The sequence below is a fragment of the Microtus ochrogaster genome, assembly GCF_000317375.1.
Source record: "Microtus ochrogaster isolate Prairie Vole_2 chromosome 6 unlocalized genomic scaffold, MicOch1.0 chr6_random_2, whole genome shotgun sequence".
NCBI classification, from domain to species: domain Eukaryota; kingdom Metazoa; phylum Chordata; class Mammalia; order Rodentia; family Cricetidae; genus Microtus; species Microtus ochrogaster.
Genome location: NW_004949095.1, coordinates 6581198 through 6601579, shown reverse-complemented (window position 1 = coordinate 6601579; position 20382 = coordinate 6581198). Strand labels below are relative to the sequence as shown.

Below are 20382 nucleotides of genomic sequence, written 5' to 3'. Positions count from 1 at the left end.
GTGGGTGCCACCTTTAGAGACAGTAGGGTAGTTTCCATGGAACTTGGTTAGTTCCCTCAATAAGTAAGAGTTGTTATTTAAGGTGTGGAGGCAGGAAGATACAAAATTTGGATCAAGCCAGGACAACATAGCAATTTCAAGAACAAGTGGACTAAATAATTAGATCCTGTCTCATGGATAAATAAATACATAAAGAAAAATAAATTTTACTAAGAATTCTTATAAAGAGTGATGCTGGCCCCTCTTCCAGCTGCCATGCCATTCCTCAGCATGACCTCTCTCCATGTTAAATACACTATAGCCCAAAGCCATCTGCCACACAGTGACCCAAATAAAGCCCTCACCAGAAGTTAGTGGAGCTACTGACCTTTTCTTTTCTTCGTGTATTACTTTCTTCCGTTTATTTATTACAGCAACAGAAAGCAAACAAATACAGGCATCTTCATGATAGCAGCCACTTGGAAGATGCTCCAGGGAGAGGCTCTGTCTTCTGGATGAATGTATCTTAAAAACAAAACTTAACTATGAAGAGGGGAAATAAAAGAGGCTGGGGTGGAGGCAAGGCAGAAAGAGATGCCTCCTGAAAGTTGTTTCATGGGATGGTGCCCACGAATCTGCATGGACCCAAAATCCCCTACAGAGAAACTCTACAGCAGAACTCACGGTTTCCCTCCTCTAAAATCTGTGCAGGATGGAGAGAAACAAGAACAAAATCTATGATTCCAGTTCAGCAAGTCTGCATCAGGTTGCCAGAGCTATCTCTGCTGAGAAAAGGGCAGAATGCTTCACCTGTCATTGACCTATCCTCATTGACAACATCACTGAACTTGATGAATATGTGGGAAATTCAGAATCTTCCACAGATGACATGACTAAAAGGCCAGATTCTCCATCAGACTTCCTGGATTCTAATCCCAGCTCCATCCTTATCAGCTGCATCAACTTGGATATGAGGCTTAACCTCTACCTCAGTTTTTGATGCTTCATATCTTGTATGATATCCTCAATAAATGTTATATTTATTATTGAAATTCAGAGTATCTGATCACCATAGACTCCACCAAAAGACTCCAAGAATCTAGGCTAATCCTCATGGCTGGTGAAGAAAATCCTATTTTGTAAGACTTCCCTTCACAAGCAAAAATGCAACCTGTGCCTGTTTAGCATGTGACGTAGCTCTGGCACAGTGAGTATCTGCTTTCTGTCTTCACTTGGGTATGCATCAATTACTTCTCTCGTTGTTGTGACCAAAGATCTAACAAGGATCAACCTAAGGGAGGAAGAATTTATCAGGACTTACGGTTTAAGAAAAAATATAGCCAGTCATGGTGAGGAAGGCCTGGCAACTGGAACATACAGTAAAGGGTCACACTGTGTCTGCAGTCAGGAAGCAGAGATTAGACAGGACAAGGGGCCAGGTTGGAAACCCTCAAGGCTCTGCCTGCAGTGGTCTGTAGATGGAAGTTTCTATCCCGCCAAGTCCTGCAGCCATTCAATCCCAAATAAACACACAGAAGCTTATATTCATTATAAACTGTTTGGCCTATTGCTCAGGTTTATTACTAACTAGCTCTTACAATTTAAATTAATCCATATTCTTATCTATATTTAGCAACATGGCTTGGGACCTATTCTCAGTAAGGCATTCTCATCTTGCTTTGATGGAGGAAGGTCATTGGTTAATTAAATAAAGAAGCTGCTTGTCCTGATAGGTTAAAACATAGGTGGGAGGAAGAGGAAGTGAGGTCAGACTCGACAGCTCTCCTCTTGGGGGCAGACGCCTCAGAGAGACATGATGCTCCACTCCTGCGCGCAGATGCGAGAGCTCTGCTCTCTGAGGCACACGCGATGAAGCTCTGACCCAGGATGGATGTAGGCTAGAATCTTCCCGGTAAGCGCACCTTGGGGTGCGACACATATGATTGGAAATGGGTTAGTCCAGGTGCGAGAGTTAGCCGAGAAAAGGGCTAGAGCTAAAGAGCCAAGCAGTGATTAAAAGAATACAGTGTCCGTGTAATTATTTCGGGTAAAGCTAGCCTTGCGGGCAGCGGGGTGCTAGGGACCCAGCCCCGCTGCTCCTATTTCAACATTGCTTCCTCTGTGTCTGGCTGGTGACTACATCTCTGCCTTTCCTCTTCCCAGAATTCTCCTAGTCTGATTTCCCTACCTATACTTCCTGCCTAGCTACTGGTCAATCAGCATTGCATTAAACCAGAATGAGTGGCAAGTCTTTACAGTGTACAAGAGCATTCTCCCACAGCAGGCCACTTCCAGATCCTCCTATTAAGGTCCTGCAACCTTCTCCAAAACAGCACCATCAGCTAGGGGTCAAACATTCAAGCACATGAACCTATGGGGGACATTTCATATTCAAAGCACAATGAAACCTAAATGGAAGCTATGGAGTTTCCCCCCTAAGATTCTTTTTAAATTGAATAAGCACTCTCTACAATGGGCAGCAGCCAGGAAGCATCTCATGTTAAAGTAACAAGCAGTTTTCACAGGTCAATAAAGTTGACTTAAACTGCTGCTATCTTGATCCAAAGTAATGCTATTACCTAGAGATGTGAAGGTATAGAAAGGAAGTATAGGAAGCAGATCCTTCCACTTAGTAAGATTGTGATGAAAACAGTTTAACATGCTATTAATCTTCATTCAAAAGAACTTTCAGTCTCATTAAGAAGCCATTTCTGATGGATCTGAATGAGTGATGGCCAGGTATAAGTAAATCACCATCATGGGCAAGCACTGAGGGCATACTTAGGGGCAAGCTCAGCCCAGCACCTACATCCTATTGCTATTACTTCCAGAATCATGCTGCTACTAGGGCAGTTTCCAGCCGAAGACAAAAGGCAGATGACGTAGAATATGACTTCCACAGCTCTCTCAGGTGGAAGGGTTAGGAAGTTGGTGAGAACCAAATCACATTGCTCTTACTCCTTTTCAAGCAAAAAGGGTATTTGCATATTCCCGCTGGGGAAAAAAAACCCTCTGATTTGGGTAATGTCCTTTGCTCCTCTTTTCGGTTATTCAGGGAAGCCCTCTCCCTCCAAAATGAAGCATCTTGGAGAAATAAAACTCTAACAGACTTTGATCCTGGGCAGTCTGAAGCCTGCTTGGAGTTGGAAGGGAAGTGTCTGCACGCGACAGAGGTGTCGCGCTCATTCACAATTTCTGAGCCCTGAATGAGGATTAGACAGAAGAGCAGAATGGTGGTATGTGATAAAGACACTTAAAGGGAATTTAACGGTTTGTTCTCTTCCAAATTACTGAACATTAAGTTTAAATGTTTTCATATAAATATTAAATTATATGTATATAACTGAATCGCAAATTTGCACCTACCACCCAGTTTCACAAGGAAAATGTGGCTTTATTTTCCTTCACTGAATTATCCTCCCTCCAAGTTTCTGCTCCACTGAGGAAGAGGAGAAAACACATTTGTCTCAAGCTCTTCCTTTTAAATGGTGTCTTTTGTCCATTTATTCTGTCTTAAATATAGAATTCTATTGTTGTTTCTCTCCTCAAATGACACTTGGTGATAGGAAAGGTGTATGGCCCGCACAGCTTCTTTGTGTCTTTCTCTGTTCCTGTCTAGATCTGTTGTCTTCTGAACACCACTGGTCCCCTCTGGCCTTTTGGGAAACTGCAATTATTTCTTTCTAGATTATTCCCTTTTAGAGAGAGCTCTATCTCTCATGACAGACATGGCCGTCCCCAGGATCCAGTTACTATGCCCCCCCAACACATTGGCCATAGTACCAAACCAGTCTTGCAAGCCCTCCTAGGCTGTGGAAGAGGAAAAGGTGTCCAAAACCATTGCTTTCCCATTTCAACCATACCCTCCTGACTTGTAAAAGGAGGGGAGAAAATAGCTGTAAAAAATAAATGTGTCTCACCACATCTAGTTTCTACCAGTTAAAGTTGTTAAACGACTGTGACCTTCAGCAACATGGCCACTGCTACACATTTCAAAGCTGATAAACAGTGAAGAACTTAGAGTAACCCCAATTCGTCAGACCCTTCCTGAACCTAACTGTCCTGATCAATGAGCAATGGATTTGTTTTAATCAAGCATACACAAGACTGATGGACACATTCTGACTTTGCCATGGTGAAAACGTTCCATCATGAATTAGCATAAGTATCATGAACCTCTTCCTTCTCTGGTGCATAAAATATCCTGTCAGTCCCTCCCAGGAAGCCCTTGCATTCAGAGCTGTGTGTTATGTTGGGGATTTAAGGAAGAAGCTCAGTGCTTGCTTGCTTTGTTGAACACTGTAGTCATTGGTTTCCTGCGAACGTCTGAGCAAAGGAGTAAGGACTTAAGCAGGGAGGTCTTGGCCTTCTTCTTGGGTCTTCAGGGCCTTCCTCTGAAGTGCTCTCTTTCTTGAGTACGACATTCCCTGTGCTGTTGCTCCCAGGGGAACTATGCCTTTGGCTGAACAAGGTGGCAGATTGGATACCAGGGAAACTGACTTTCCAATTAAGAAACATCTCAAGAAGTATTTTAAAATTATCATTCCCACCAGACACTATATCAAAAAATGACACAAGAAATCTGGCAGACAAAAGTCAAAGTCCTGTATGTTGCTTACTAGTTATACACTAATAATTTGTAACACAAAGCTCTTAGTGTGAACCGTCTACATTTCCAGGACCTTCACTCTTTTAACTCCAGCTCTTTCCATGTAAGGTAGGTATTATTATCATTACCGTAATTTTATAAATGAGAAAACTGAAACACAGGCCAGTGAAGCAACCTTGTCCATGGTTACAAGGTGAACTGTGCATGGGCAGAGTTCGAGTCTCGACAGCTTGGTGCCTGGGATACTCACACCCAGCTGCGAGGGTACTGCAGCTAGGTGCCAACATACCAAAGCTAGGAAGCAGGAGTCTTAGGAAGAAAGGAAAGCTGCACATTATGAGGGTTTTCCAGGTACAAAAAAATTATGTACATGGTTTCTAATTTCATCTAAGATGAAAAAAATAAGGAACAGAATATGCCACATTCATCCGGTGAAGTGACTAGTCGGTTAGAGGAGCTTTTGTTCCTGCTTCTTAAATTGGAAAAAAAAAATGATAGCATTAGAGTAGACCTGGAAGTTAAGAGGACCAGTCTTTGATTCTCCATTAACAAAGGGCTCTTTCTAGCTATTCACACCTGATCACACAATGGGACCATTATTAGAAAGACTTCAGGGAAGAGACCATCAATGTATTTTCTCCCTCTGCAGAAACCAGCCAGAGACAAGAATTTGCTATAAAATTATCTGGATTTAATCGCTATCAACATCGGAACTATAGTACATTAAAGTATAAAACTTTTATGTACAATTACACTTACAAAAAAAATGTTCTTTGTGAGGAGCAATTTGAAGCAAATCTGACAAACAGCAAGAATCATTCCTATTTGAGGTTTGAAAGGAAAAAATGGAAATTTCCAAGATCTCTCCCTCCTCCATCGGGCCCCAGTGACCCTCAGAACATCCATTTGCAAAGGCCTGAGGTAGGAAGACAGGTATTCACAATGTGAGACACTCATTCCTCCCTCTTCTGGAAAGGATGACGTTTTTAGGAAACGTTTTCCATTATTTATTATACTGATGTTCCATCCATCCGCATCATTAGCTTCAGTAGTTACCATGACAATATGATGCCTACAGCAATCTAACTTGATAGCCAGATGTCAGAATGGGAAAAAATAGGACCAGCTAAGAAAGTGAGAGAAATATAATTAGTCTGAACCACATAGAAAACGTGCTCAAAACTGGGACCAGGAGGAAAATTGCTGAAATGTCATTGAAAAAGGAATCACTGAAGGGCAGCAATAATCAAATTCAATGTAAAAACTTTGCTAACAAGAGCCATAAACTGGTCTTTAAGCAAGTCAAAGGAAGGAGTCCAAGCTATTCTGGGATGTTGCTCCAAGTCCCTGCTGCATAGCCCAGTAGTGTCATTTTGGTTCTTGTCATAGGGTTCTCAGGACCCTCATTTTCCTGAGGTTCTCAAGCTCCCAGCCCAAGTGCTGCTGCGTGACAGTCAAATGAGGACATTATCCCCTGCTCCTCCATACGATGAGATAATTCCCATCACTTTAAAGCTAAGCTGAAGACTAGACCAAGTTGTGTCTAGGGAGATCCTGCCCTTTAACATCAGGTAGCCTCGTTCTGTGGTTCACAGTGAGTCCCTGAACATGAGGTGAGTGGGGCACTGAGTGGTGGCACTGGAGCTCCAGGAGATGAGTCCGGGATGGGTGAGTGGTCATTCTCACAAGCCTGGAACAAATGCTCACTCTCAGCATGGTTGGGTTGGGTAGCGGCGCTGGGCTAGGCGATTTGGCCGGTTCAGGTTAGTAGCTGTAGAAAGCTGGAAAAGAAGAGACGCGACACTAGAGGAAAGCTCTGAGAATGTCTCCACTATGGGACTAGCATGTTGAGCAGGGTACCTACTGCAGCTGTAGGTGACTTCTCGACACTGTGTTCATTCTAACGCACAACCTTCACCTCTGAACGATGAAGGGAAGCTTGATTTTAGAAACAGCAAAGGCCAAAGGATATATCTAGAGCCATCCTAGGAGCACTGAGGAGCAGAGAGTATGGCTCCTCTCAAAGTTTACAGGAATCCCCTCACCCCAAGACAGGACCACACCAAAACATCAGCACTGTGTCTCTCATGTCTCAGGATCAATTACAGATTAAGAGTGATGTTCAGAGCTGTGACATTTCCTGAGCATTTTCTAGGTACCATATTACATACATACTAGGTTTGCAATAACTTCCGCTAGTTCTATTTTACTGATGTAGGAAAGGCTCACATTCAGTGTGTGGAAAAGTGGAATTGTGCGCCACCCTTCTTGGTCTATGACCTGACCTCTTAACTCCTCCCCATAAGAATGGTCCTTACCTGAGGGACCTGGGATGGGTTGTAGAGAGGAACAGCACCTTGCAAGGTGGGTGGAGGAGGCAGAGCACCTGGTGGGGAGTAGAACTCAGAAGAAACACCCTGTGGATGCAAATAACAGAGAATCTGATCTGTGGCTGCTTCCTGTTAGATTAGAACCTCCCACAGGAATCAGCGTTGGACAACAGAAGGGTTTCTTATAAAACTCAAGTGGCCACGACCAATGCCAGGACCTGGGATGGCCATGCAGAGACAGCAGCCCTTAGACCCAAAGAAAGTAGGAAGAGTCACAATAAATTAGATCAGACATCAAAATCACTATTAAACTCTTCAAAAGGCCTCAGATAGTACAAGAGCACTCCAACCAGGCTTCAGGAAATAGAAACGTTTTCCTAGCTATACAGACAATTTGTAAAGAATTTATGATAGCCCCAGCCAAGTGCACATGAGTGAACTCCACTTCCCACTAAGAGAAAAGCAGCCAGTCCCTGAACTCCATTTGAGCTGTACAGACTGAAGTGTGACCCTCCAAAACTGCACATGATAAAGCCCCAGTTTCTCAGCATGAGACAGAATCCTGAAAGAAGCTGCACAGGTGCCCCACCCAACACGCGTGGTATCCTTACAAAAGGAGGAAAGTTAACACAGACATGTTAGACACATAAAGAGGGAAGATCCAGTGAAGACACAGGGAGAGCAGCCTGCTGCAAAACAAAGAGAAAGCCTCAGAAGAAACCAGATCAGCCAGCAGCGCCTTGGCCATGCACTTCTGCATGCCCTAGATTTGTGAGAAACTGCCCTGCCATTGTCTAGGCCCTCCAGGCTGAGGTACTACGTAGGCAGCTGGAGCAGAGTCTTACAGAAGTTGTCTCCATGACCTGAGAAGTTCATCCTTTACAGGAATACTCCTCAGGCTGCTGAAGACATTCAGTCCTCACACACACAGGGGTCTTCTGGACTCCTAGGCCCCAGTCAGTAGCCTGCTCACCTGTGGCCCTGAGAAGCCTCCAATCCCACTGACTTCAGCTAGCCCACTGCTGTTCAAAGATCCAAGTGGATTGCTCCCACCTAGAAGGCAAGGAATCAGAGCTGTCTCACACACTCAGGACTGAGGGGTTTCCACGTGCAAGAGAGTAGGCCCAGTCTAGGAGCACCAAAAGCACCAGAGATGACCCAAAAGATGAAACTGGCGGTACCTATGCCTCTGGAGGAGGTGCTGGCATCTGAGAGAGATGGGGACTCAAGTGGAGGTGTTGGTGAGAGACCCAGGCCAGTATGGTGAGGAGGTGATGTGCTGGGAGACTCCTGCTTGGTGGAAAAGAGGAGGGATGACATCAGTGCTCAACAAATTCATGCCAACCTACATGTGCTCTGGCATCCACAGTGGTGATCTCCATGTAGGCAACTCCCCACCAACACCATTTCCTTCTGTGAAGCTTCTAAGAATGTGGGCCGGCTTCCTGCTGCTAAACCTCTGAAGTAAAAATTCTCCATCTTAATTTTCTAATATTTCTACCCTTTTCCTCTCTCCCCCCCCTCTCGTGTGTGTGTGTGTGTGTGTGTGTGTGTGTGTGTGTGTGTTGCTTTTTTGTGAAATAAGGTCAAACTATGTAGCCCAAGCTGTCCTAGAACTCATAGCAATCCTCCTGCTTCAGCATTCTAAAAGTTTTGATTACAGGCATGACCCACTATGTCAGACTTCCAAAGCCTGTCTCACTCTGCCTTTTGCCTTTAAAAACAGATTTATTTCCTGTGGTCTCCTTTCTTTCAGCCCAAGGTAGAGTGTGATGCCAGGGCTATGATGTGTCTGGGTTTCCTCTGGGTCTACAGGGAGGGGCTGCCAGCCCATCTGTGGAGGTTACCTCTGAGTCAGAGCTGCCCGAGGAGTCTTCATCTCCAGAGGGGGACGCGCTGTTGGCAGGCTTTGATCGAAACCAACTGAACCAGCCAAATCCAGAGCTCTGAAGGGCAAGGGGTATTGTTAAGGCCACTGGACTTTTTTCTCTCACCAACTGTGAGAGCTGCCCAGCCGGGTATGAGTGTTGCGGGGGACAGGGCTCTGGACTCTGATCCACTGTTTGAAACAGGGATGAAGCAGGGGAATAGAGAAAGGAACAAGTCCTCCGACCTTTGTAGCCGTTTTCCCATCCCCTGGCTTTCCTCTCTGTGAAATATCGTGGTGAGATGGCTCGTCTGCCCCCTCCGAAGATCCCCCCTCTTCTTCCTTGGCTGAAACTGTGGAATCCTCAGAAAACCTTTGAGCTCTGGGAGCTGGTGGTGCCTGAGATAAAATGAAACAACAGAGATTCGCAAGGAGCTTAACAGATGGCAGAGCCCATGTCCATACAACCTCTCACTCTGAGCCCAGGGCTAGCTGCTGGGGAGGGAGGCAGTCTTCCCCATGAAAATGCCTGAGCATAGGTGAGCAAGCCCAGACCCACCCAGTCTTCATTCCCTCCCTAACACTGCGGGTTTGTCTGTCATATAACCGCTCCAGGTCAGAGTCTCCAGAACTAGAAGCTACTGCTGGGGATGAAAAGGTTCCTGGAGCGCCTCTGAGAGACCCTCACACTCTGAAGCCAGAAAAGTTAGCAGCCAGTGCATCTAACCTCAGAGCTTGTTTCCTAACAGGCTCTCCCAAGAATAACTGAACATACACACCAGAAGGGAGCCAAAAACACCCACGCCCCACTTCCTACTAACTTTCCCTTAGCCTGGTAAAATATGCATCGTCAATAAAGTTCACTTTAACCATAATGCAGTGGCATTAAGTATATGCACAGTATTGTCCAGATATCAGCAGTACCCATGCCCAGCATTTCTCCTCATCCCATCAGAAACACTACCTGCCTAGCCCCATCTGCAAAGCCCGGCCACCTCTGCCCCATTCTATCCAGTCTCATTGAGTTTGCCTATACTAAATATCTTATATGAGTGTAATAATGCAACATATTGCTCTTTATATTGTATTTTCATTTTACATTCTCAATAGAGTACAATTAATAAAAACTACACAAAATACTATAGCAAGAATACAGGAAGGGCTATATTTTTTATGTGTACGGTTATAATGTCTTCAGAGTTCCAGACGCTGTTCTAAGTGCTTTTCGTATCATGATCCACTGAATCCTTCCAATAGTACCATGAGAAGCGCACTATCATTATCCTCTAGTTTCAAATATGAGAAAACCAGAGCGTAGCCATGCCCAAAGACACACAGCTATTAAAATACAGAGAGGGAACTCTAACCTGGCTTTCCTCCTAAGAATCTCTTCCAATTCCATAAGTCAAGACATAGGCAAGAGCCTATATTCTAGGGCGGCCACAATCTGTGCTGTGGAAGAGTAAAAGAAAGGAGGCAGGGAATGGAAAAGCACAGCAGAAAAGGAGGGGGGTGGAAGGGAAATGGCAGAGAAGAAAAGGCCTGTTTGTAAGTCCCCTCCCTTGAGCACTCCACAGTCTAACAGGAATCTTCCTCACTAATCCAAGGTGTCCATGCAGGGCTCCCTCTACAGTGATACCTGTGCTCTAGTCACCTGACTCATTTCCATGCTGTCCTTTGACCTCTGCTCAAAGACTTCCTCAGAGACACGGCCCTGGTCCCTCCTCTCCGCCCACTGTTCATCTCTAGCTCCCTCCATCAGACGATACAGCATCAGGCTGGCTGTATCTGTCCACTGATGCATGCCCAGCCCCACCACTGTGCCTGGCACGCTGTTAGAGTCTGGCAGACACTTGCAAAGGAATGAAATACTTTCACACAATGGATCTTGTCATACCATTTCTGAAAATATACTTGTGAATGATAGAAAAAATCTTAAAGGGTGTTAAATAACAAGTAGAAAAATACACCTGTTTTAACTATTGAAAAGCATGTACATATATATTTATTAATATACATATATGTACATATATACACATACATGAGGAAAAACTAATGGGAGAGCCAAAACATTTACTATGAAATTCTGAGTAGCATTTACTTGATTCTTCATTTTAATTTTTCTATAACAATAGCGTACTACTTTTTCTACAAAAGAAAAGTATAATTTTTTAAAAGAGCCATAGCCCTGGGGCTGAGAGATTGCTCAGTGGTTAAGAGTACTGTCTGGTCTTCCAAAGACATGGGTTCAATTCCCAGTGCCCACATGGTGGTTCATAATCATCCATAACTACAGTTTCAGGAGATCTGGTTCTTTCTTCTGGCCCCTGAGGGTACCAGGCACACACACACATGGTACACAGACATACATGCAGGCAAGACACACATACACATAAAAAATAAATAAATCTAAATTTAAAAAACAAAAGATCTGTAGCCCATTACTACTTAACTATGTGATGTAATCGTTTAACCAATGCAATGCTTCAGAACATCTTGTTTGGCATCAGAGTTGGGTGCTGTGCAGTCTGTCGGCAATAGGTAGAAAGAAGGATTGGGCAGCTGAGAGAAGAGACACAGCAGTTGCTCTCAGTCCTACCATAGAGATCTGACATAAACCAAGGTGAATGTCAAAATAAACACTAGTGCTGCTCCTCAACATGGAAGAAGAGGGTGCAGAAGAACAGAGAGCCACCTATCAGCCATCTCTACTGCTCTGTCCCCCAATGACACAGCCTGGGGGACAGGTGGAACTAAGCATACACAAGAACACAGCCTCTTTTCCAACTCTCGGGGTTTCAGATGAAAAGAAACAAGGAATGATTTGCACATGGTAGAAGAAAGCATTCCCAGTGCCCGAGGGGAGCCTGGGTGTGGCTGAGAAACCAGGGCCAATAGCAAACAGCAGATGCATTTGGAGTAGTTACCAGTAGTTCCCGTACTCACCTGAGGACTGGAAACGACTTCTAGACCATCGGGATCTTGTAGAGGTTCTTGAGGGGCTGTGTTCTCCCCTAAAGCACCAAAGAAAAACAAAGAGCCTCAATTTGTGCTCTTCCTACCCATCTTGAAGAAAGGAAATGGAGACCCAGTGGCTTAAGTGGCAAGAGTTTATACCACAAGCAGGTCACAGCAAATGCAAAATCTACTTGCTTGGTTCCACTCAATTCACGCCACCTCGTGACACACTGGCCAACCCAACTCTACCTGCTAAACACCAAGGTTGTTCCATAGGTATGTAAGGAGTCACAGCAACATAGAGCTAGATCCTAGGGGCTGTTCCCACCCTCCTTCCATGCGGGTCTCTATCTCAGCTAAGGCTTCATGTTAAAGGGTTGTGGTCTAATATTCCTTTGTGGTACCCAGAAACCCGTTCACATCACTCAGTGTCTTTCCCCTGTGTGTAGCCTTCTTCTCCCCAAGGCCTTCAGGCCTGAAGAAATGCCGAACCAGACTAGGAATACAGTCCCAGCCACAGGTCCTGTCAATAAGATCCTGGGTTGAAGATGATACCAGAAAGAAGCCCCTTGACCACCATCCATGAGACACAGGGCATTTTCGTCACTACTTTGTAACCTCGACAACATGTCAAACCACATATTCCAAGGAAAAGACAGAACAGTGATGTCTGTCCTGCTCTGCTTTTTCCCGCATACAGGTGTGTGGGCCAGAAGAGCACACACTCCTTCAGGTTAGCGAGAGCAGACCCAAAGTGCATTCCCATGTGCCTTTGTTAGTGCCAAGCCCACCGGTCCCTGTGCCTCCCTCATTTGTCTTTTTACCACCAAGACTTCCACCCTCCCCCTGGCCGGCAGGTCTTACCAAGGGAAGGATGTATCCGCGCCATTTCCTCCCCAGCCCTTGCTCCAGGAGTCCCTGTCACTGCCACGCTCTTGTTGCTGCCGTCACCACTGGTCACTGACAAGTGGGTTGCAGGAACCGAATAAAGAGGCACCGGGGTCCCCATGTACCCCAAGCCTTCTCTCTCTGAGTAGGGATCTCGCTGCGGGGGCAAAGGCTGCTGTGGAATGGGTTGGGTCAGGCCTGTCTGCTCAGGCATTGGCCACGGGACTGAGCTGTACCCAGGGTCTCCCGCGTAGCTTTGATATCCTGGAAGATACTGGTAGGTAGTGTCTAAGGAAGAAGATGTGGCAGTTACAGACAAATCATTCTTAGCCATTCCTGCTCTTGCCCTCTCCAGAAAGCAATCACACGGACTGGCTGCTCTGTGTGGCTTCCTAATGACAGCGAGTGAAGCTGACAAACTCCCTCCCTGCTGCTTTCAGAATGGTGCCCTCCGCTCTGGGATGATCTCGGAGCCTTTCTCCTACGGGTTGAGAGGCCAGAAATGGCATCCGACTGAACTCTACACCTTTCAATATTTGCATGTTTACACACTCTACTTTAAGCGGGCCTCATTAGACTTTAAAAGCTTACAGTTGAAAGAAAATTGAGTGACATTCTAGAAATGATGGCTTTAGTTGTAAAGAATTGGGGTCTATCTGCCCTGGAAGGGGCCTTGCTGGTATGATCGATTAAAGTGTGGGTATGAGAAATGTTTGGCCTGAGGGTGTAGGGATGCTGTGGGGTGCCAGCCTTTATGTTCCAGGGCCGGAAGAATGTCACCATGTAGAAACACCCAGACAAGCTCTCAAAAAGACAAGAAACAGAAGCCAAAACCTCCTTACATTCCACCCATCCAGCAAGCAAAAGAAGGCAAGGGCCCTTGTCTGAATCAGGGGAATGATTTCTGGGAAATGTATGGAGTTAATTTGTAATTTAACTCCTACTGACCAGACACTTAGAGGCATGCTGGAGGAGGAATAAGGAGGTGGAGAAAACACTTTGAAACTTATATGGCTGATTGAAAGCTCAAAATCTTCATTCTTCCAATGTCTAGAACACTAATATAAAATACTAATAATGTATAGTCTCTGGCCTCAAGAAAGATATCTAACCGGGAGCAAGGTATTCACACAGGTGAGGCAATTGGGTAGCAATGAAAAACATGAAATAGTCAAGTATTTGAAAACCCAGCCTAAAAAGTAAAAAACCTTCATGCTACAAGAATTCGGACGTGTCCAGGTGTGTAAGGCCAGCAAGGGCCAGTCAGAAAAGGCAGTCTGGATCAAAAGGCCTAATTCCCAGACAAGGAAGTCACCAAGGAAGGGGACGCGTGGGTGGCTGAGAGTATTTTAGTCACATTCTAGCAGTCAGAGCTCTGCGCGCAGTACCTGTTGTTCCTCTGGCTCCATAAATATGTGAATTAGTAGAACTGAGGTCTCCAAGGTCTCCTGCTTTACTTTGCTGTTTGAAATAAAGTAAAAATCCTTTTAAACAATATAAAGGAAAATCAGGGCAAAAGTCAAGGTAATGCTGAAACCATGGCCAGACAAGGAAACGCCACTGAAATGCCCAGGGCCCAGAGTCATGCAGATGAGACACTGTTTCTTAGGTCTCCCTGCTCAGCTCAGAGCAGGCCAGGATAGCTATAGCCAGTGTCACCATCCTCCCCAGAGTGAGGGGCCGAAGCAGGGAACTAAACTGTAGGCCTCTGGATTCGCTACCCAGGGAAGGTGAAAGGGCCGTGTACATTTAAAAATCCACTTTGTCCTGTCTTCAGAGCAGAGTGGAAGAAAGGAAATGGGGGAGGCCCTGCTCCAATTACTCTTCTGATTATGGCCAGCAGCTTTTGCAATTGTCAGAACAAAAAGGAAAGGCCCGGAAGTCTTTTAAGCAATTGCCCTACATTACATGAAAGTGACACAGGTCCACTGTGATCCATTGTTCCTAACAGAGATGGGGAAGCTTTGATGGCTGCGAAGCATTCTCTGGGACCTCAGAGACAGAGTGGCTGGGAAGATCGCCCCCCTGTGGCACTAGGCAAACACAGGAAAATGTTTGCACATGGCAAAAAACGGAGTGAACAGAAAGCTCTGAATCCCAACACTGGGGACATTGACCTTGCCTCAGAAGTGATGGGAGATGCCCAGGGCTGGGAACTGGGCCCTTCTGTGTCCAGTCTATGTCTGGGAAACACAGGGTACCCAGTGACTCTGGTATCACCCAGCTCACCTCCAGTTCCTTGTGCTGCCTCCGCAGTTGCACTAGCCAATCTGGTTCCAGGTCCCTGTCCCCAGGGCGTCTTTCTAGAACCAGAGGGTCTGACAGCTTCAGTTTCTCTGCAAGCTGAGCCGAGTTTCCAGGTGGGCCAGGGGGTAGAAAGTGAGAGAGGACGAGAAGAGAGAGAAATGGGGCACAAGGGAAAACAGCACGGGAAAGAGGCAATAAGGAGGGAGACGGAGTCGTAATTCACTCACACATCACATTATAAAAAATAATTGAGAAATAACAAATTCAGCCGATCTCCTCCCAAAATTGCAGCATCAATAAATAAGCAACCCATTTTGGCATTATTTCCCCCAAATATGAGAGTTAAAAAATAGCTCCTCAGCTTTGTGCTCTGCAAAGCTGTCTTCTCCGCAAGAAACTTCTAGAATAGTAATGCGGGGAACACAGGCACCTTGTTCATGCTGATTCTGGTTCTGGTCTGGGCAGGAAGGAGCTCAGATCTACACCGCTAACAACCTGATGCTGCTTTCCGATTCGAGGCGTCAATCGTGTTCTGTATCTGGGCCATCAATCCTCCAGCTGAAATATCAGTGCATGGGGGGAGGGGGACCTCTGCGGCACAGACTTTATTGGTTACAGAATCTAACACTTGGGCCTCGTGTAAAGCAACAGGCAAACTGAAGCGCACCGTGCCTTCTACTCCCCAGCTAATGGAGTTTTTTCTTCAGCTAATTGGAACAACTATTTGCCTGATCGTTGTTTTCTTCCCAAGGAACTAAGGACTGGTATGTTTTTGTTTTCTTTTTTTTTTTATGTGTCCCACACGTGATAAAATATTCTATGCATTTAAAAGTATTTTAATAAGGATCATTTCCTGTTTTAATCACTAAAATCTATTTTCAAAGGCCTGCTTTGGTAATTACAACAGCTCACCGCAGCTAGCGGTTTAACTGTACCAGAAAAACAGAAACAACGCCCACTTTCCAGTCCCCAGCCCCTCTGCCCCCTGTCCAGCCCGTTGTTCTTTGTGCGGGCAGGCTTCTGCTTATCACATCGGGGCATGCATACATGGTCAAAGACAGCTGTGGTCTCCAATTCCGCAGCATGTTCAAAGAAGATGAAATGTGGAGTCTAAGCCTCTCTACAATGGCCTCCCTGAATGCTGAAGATAAAGCACCTACAGAGACCCCTTTGAGAAGCTCACCTTGATGAGCTCTGCTAATAGCACAGGGTGACTGCTCCCTCCCTGGCTCAGGACGGCCTCACCAATGGCTTCACAGTAATGCAGGGCCTGGGATGCCAGGCCATAATCTGCCAGCCGGGAAGCATAAAGGAGCTTATACACCTGCAAAGAGAAACGGGGCCAGTGATGAGTCCATCCAGGCAGGAGAGGGGGAGAGAAATGGAGATAAGACTTCTTGGAAGTCAGCTGACTGCCAGCTTCCGCTCACTCTGGCATCCAAATAGCAAGGGCCCGGTGCCATTTGGGGCAATTTATCTGTATATGGGCACAACTCCAAATCCAGCCTACATACAGTTCCTGCACTATGGAGAAAATGATGGGAGTGGGGGTCACATCAACGCATCTTCCCATGCTACATTGGACAGGCAGCCCTTTTATCCAACAGTCCACATCACGGGGAGCCTGGGCATGTGAAGTTCAGTCCCAGGCACAAGGATCCACATGAAGATACAAAATGAGTGCTTTTGCAAGGGCACTGAGTCCAGAGGGAAGCGCAGAGGAAACGCAGGAATGGGGAGGGGCTTTCAGAGAAGGAGCTATAGGACAAGATCAAGTATGATGCTTCTGGTGTAAACAAAACCAATCCAATCCAAGCTCATACTAGGTGTGGGACATTCGGGCTAATTCCCTTCCCTTTCTGTGCCTCAGTTCCCCTATTATAGCATGGACAATACCACCTATTTCTTTAAAAGCTATAAAGATGAAATGAGGTGACTCACACACAGTACTTAGAACAGATGGTGTACACACATGAGCTGGTAACACACCAAACCCTCTGAGCCTCAATTACCTCTTTTGCAAAAGGGGAAAACCCATAAGATTAGAAATAATATTCAAGAAGCATAGTACACAATGCTGAGTATGGGAAACAGTCAATAAAAATAGCTATGCTATGACTCTCAGTCCAGGACCGTGCCAGCATAGCTTGTGGGTAGGATAAATGAAGAAGAAAAAGAAAAGAAACCAAAGTGCCTATGCAGCAGCCATATAGAAGAGCAGTTAGGCAAGTAAAAACTCTCAAAGAGAGAGATTAAATGATACAGTGATTTATTCCAAGGTTGCATATGTTTTGTATTGTTGTGTGTTGCTATTATAGCTATGTTCATTCTCAACAGCAGGCACTGAAGGACATCCATTCATTAGAAAAGGTTTCTGATGTTGCAAGATAATTTGATTACACTGTATAAAGATGTGTCACTGTGATTGGTTTAATAAAAAGCTAAATGGCCAATAGCTAGACAGGGAAACTAGGTGGGACTTCCAAGCAAAGAGAGGAACTGGGGTGAATCTAGGCACACACAGAGGAAGACACCAGGAGTCGCAGACAAGTCAGAGGTACGGAATGAAAGGAAGGTAAGAAGTCACACGGTAGAATGTAGATGTTAAAGTATGGGTTAATTTAAGATATGCAAGCTAGTTGGAAATAAGACTAAGCTATGGGCTGAGTTTTCATAATTAATAATATGTCTTCATATTATTATTTGGAAGCTGGCTGGTGGGACAGAGAAAGACTTATTACATATAGTACCCAACATGGGCCATATATTTCCATATAGGACCTGAGAAAGCTTTAAAAGAAAAGTTCCAAACACACAAACATGGAGCCAGACATGGCTTCCTAGTCCTCCAATCTCTTAGGCAGGCCACAGAACACACAGATGTGGCTTCCAGCTGCTGCCTGCAGGCTGCAGCCAGCCACGAACCCATGCAGGGGCTGACATGCAGATTAAGATTTGTCTCACATGGTCAGAAAATGCTGCAGGCACTTAGTAAAGCCAGTACAGAAACAGAAAACCTCTAAAAAGGTACAGTATGTCTTAAAATGTGCTTAGACTCTAAAGAAGAAAATGAAAATGTGTGTAGACATTAAAAAACAGTTTAAAAATAGTAAAATAAAGTCTTTAAAGAAAAAATAAAGTAATATAGAAAGAATAAGCCACATAAAATGGGAAACACACAGCATGTCTGGATCCTGTATTTTGTTTTATTGACTTTGAATTTTTTAAATGTTAATGAACAAAGAAAAATAATAGCTGCTGAGAGACATTGGATTATGAAAACTGCTAAATTAAACCATCCAATAAATATATTTTAAGAATGCCGTAACTTCAAAACAAAAGTCAAAAAATATATTGCACTGGGGGGAGAAGTTTTGCTTTTGTTTCTACAGGAAACAAAAGGTTATGGTTCTCTTCAAAATTGATGAAGATCAGATTTGATTGGGGGAGAACTCCTAAAAATTTAGGCTGCAGACATAAAAAAGACAGATTACAGGGTAGGTGATGTATATGTTGGTCCCTCTACTATGGGAACAGCTCTGAGACTGGATGAGACATGATAAATCTTGTTGGCTACAGAGTCCTCATGACTTATTACCACATGCCACCTTTTCATATGGCATGGACAGAGGTTTGGTTATACAGCCCAAACAAACTTGACAGACATCTTTTATCTGCTCAAACATAAAACAAAAAAAATCATCTTTGGCTGGCTTGTCTATAACACACAGTCCATATTTATGTTAATGTAAATATGTATATTACCTTTGAAAGTTTTCAGAACTAGGGGACTAGACACCAATGACAATGGGTGGCCCTGGTGCTCCAGCCTCTCAGAGAGCCTCTGTTGGAGTTTCCTCAGAGTTCTGCAGTCAGAAATGACTTCAAAGCTGCTAGCTGGGATGGTCCAGCCTCATAGACTATTCTAGCCAGGACTTCAGATAAGCCTTCCACTTTCCTATCACATAGAGACTAGACAACAAATGTCATAGCTAGTTTTCTTAGGACTTCACCATTATCTCAATATTCTCGGGGTCCCCTGGAGATGCTGTTGGCCCCAGAAAACAGGAAACAGTCTCGAGGACACAATGTTCACATTCCCAAGAAGTGGTGTGAGTGGTTTTGGGTCATTGTGGGTTATAAATATTTGTCATTGGTTAGGGGGATTGGTTACAAGTTGCTATTGGTCATGATTGGGAGAAAAGCTGAACAAAGAAGATTAGATTCAGGAATCTCTTTCTGAAAAGTAAAAGGGGGTACAGTATAAAAATGATGGGATAAAAGGGTGAATTGCTGAGTCTACTTTTGAACAACTACTCATCTCAAGTATCTTATGTTGGTATGGATTTTTGTATGTTGATACAAATTTAAGGCTATTTTTGTTATACTGTATATATGTTTCTACTCTTGTTTAAGGTATTGTACCTGTACAGCTCATTTTAAAATGTAATGTAAAGTTTTAGTCCTTGAAAGCTATTTAGAATAATAGAGAAAAACAGGTTAGTAGTTAGTCTTCTATAACAATCAAACTTATAGTTGTGTTATGCATGTTTTCAGGGTCAAAGAGATATATTTTAAATATATAAATGGTCTTCAAATACTTCAAAAACCTACAGAATATGTCATTTAAAATGTTTTGATAAGAAGGCTTTTCATGACAGTGAGACACATCTAATCTCCATATGGAGTTTTCTTTCATTGTGTGTGTGGCAAAACTAGTCATTTGGTCAAGAAATTACCCTTGCCTCAAGTGCTGACAATATACTATACAAATGGGACAAGCAGGACACAAAGGAAAAAGACTGCTGAACTTTGCCAAGAAGAGAAGTGGGACAGTTCTTCAAAATTGCTGCTTCATAGAAAAGTATGTAGGATATTCCAAGCCCATAGACCAAACATGGATGCCCCAACAGTGTAGGGGAACCTTAGGTGACTCTCAAGGCAGCAAGATGCTTCTGTCATTACTATAGTTTTAGAAGTTGCTTTCTCGGCACTTCCTGTTTAGTCAGGTAATATTATATCTTTCCTGCGTCTCTGATGGACGTGAAGATGAGATCATTATAGTTAAAATTTTCTGTTACCAAAATTCAGAAAAAAACTTGCATAAAAGATGTAAAGTGTATAAGGTGGGGAAACATAAAAGTTTAAATTATTTATCTGAGAAAATGTTTTTAGGTCTAAAACAATAGTTTTTGGGTTGCTAATACAAGTAATGATAAAAAGTATAAAACTTTGGACTCAAAAGATAGGACAAATGATAGAGAATTTTCTCCAAAGTTGCCAAACACAAATGAACTGGACATTGTAAATGTAATTGTTACCTAATAATTGTTCTTATTGTGTATAGTTTTACTGTGTTAGAGTTAAAACATTTCTTTTAATTTAGACAAAAAGAGGATAATGGCCAGATGGTGGTGGCGCACGCCTTTAATCCCAGCACTCGGGAGGCAGAGGCAGGTGGATCTCTGTGAGTTTGAGGCCAGCCTGGTCTACAAGAGCTAGTT

At 44.2% G+C, this 20382-nt stretch overlaps 1 protein-coding gene across 1 annotated transcript in view; it reads right to left on the bottom strand.

Moving 5' to 3' along the window:
- Positions 1 to 5362: 5362 nt before the first annotated feature.
- The window catches only part of Sec16b (SEC16 homolog B, endoplasmic reticulum export factor), a 44366-nt gene continuing 29346 nt past the window's right edge, over positions 5363 to 20382 (bottom strand). Inside the window, exons 16-26 of the mRNA XM_005363929.3 lie at positions 16062 to 16202; positions 14861 to 14974; positions 14020 to 14092; positions 12608 to 12919; positions 11732 to 11799; positions 9032 to 9184; positions 8766 to 8864; positions 8100 to 8208; positions 7892 to 7971; positions 6907 to 7005; positions 5363 to 6369 (exon numbers count right to left, since the gene is read on the bottom strand). Coding sequence (XP_005363986.1) covers positions 6298 to 6369; positions 6907 to 7005; positions 7892 to 7971; positions 8100 to 8208; positions 8766 to 8864; positions 9032 to 9184; positions 11732 to 11799; positions 12608 to 12919; positions 14020 to 14092; positions 14861 to 14974; positions 16062 to 16202 — 1320 coding nt within the window. The 3' untranslated portion in view covers positions 5363 to 6297. The remainder of the gene's footprint in view (positions 6370 to 6906; positions 7006 to 7891; positions 7972 to 8099; positions 8209 to 8765; positions 8865 to 9031; positions 9185 to 11731; positions 11800 to 12607; positions 12920 to 14019; positions 14093 to 14860; positions 14975 to 16061; positions 16203 to 20382) is intronic.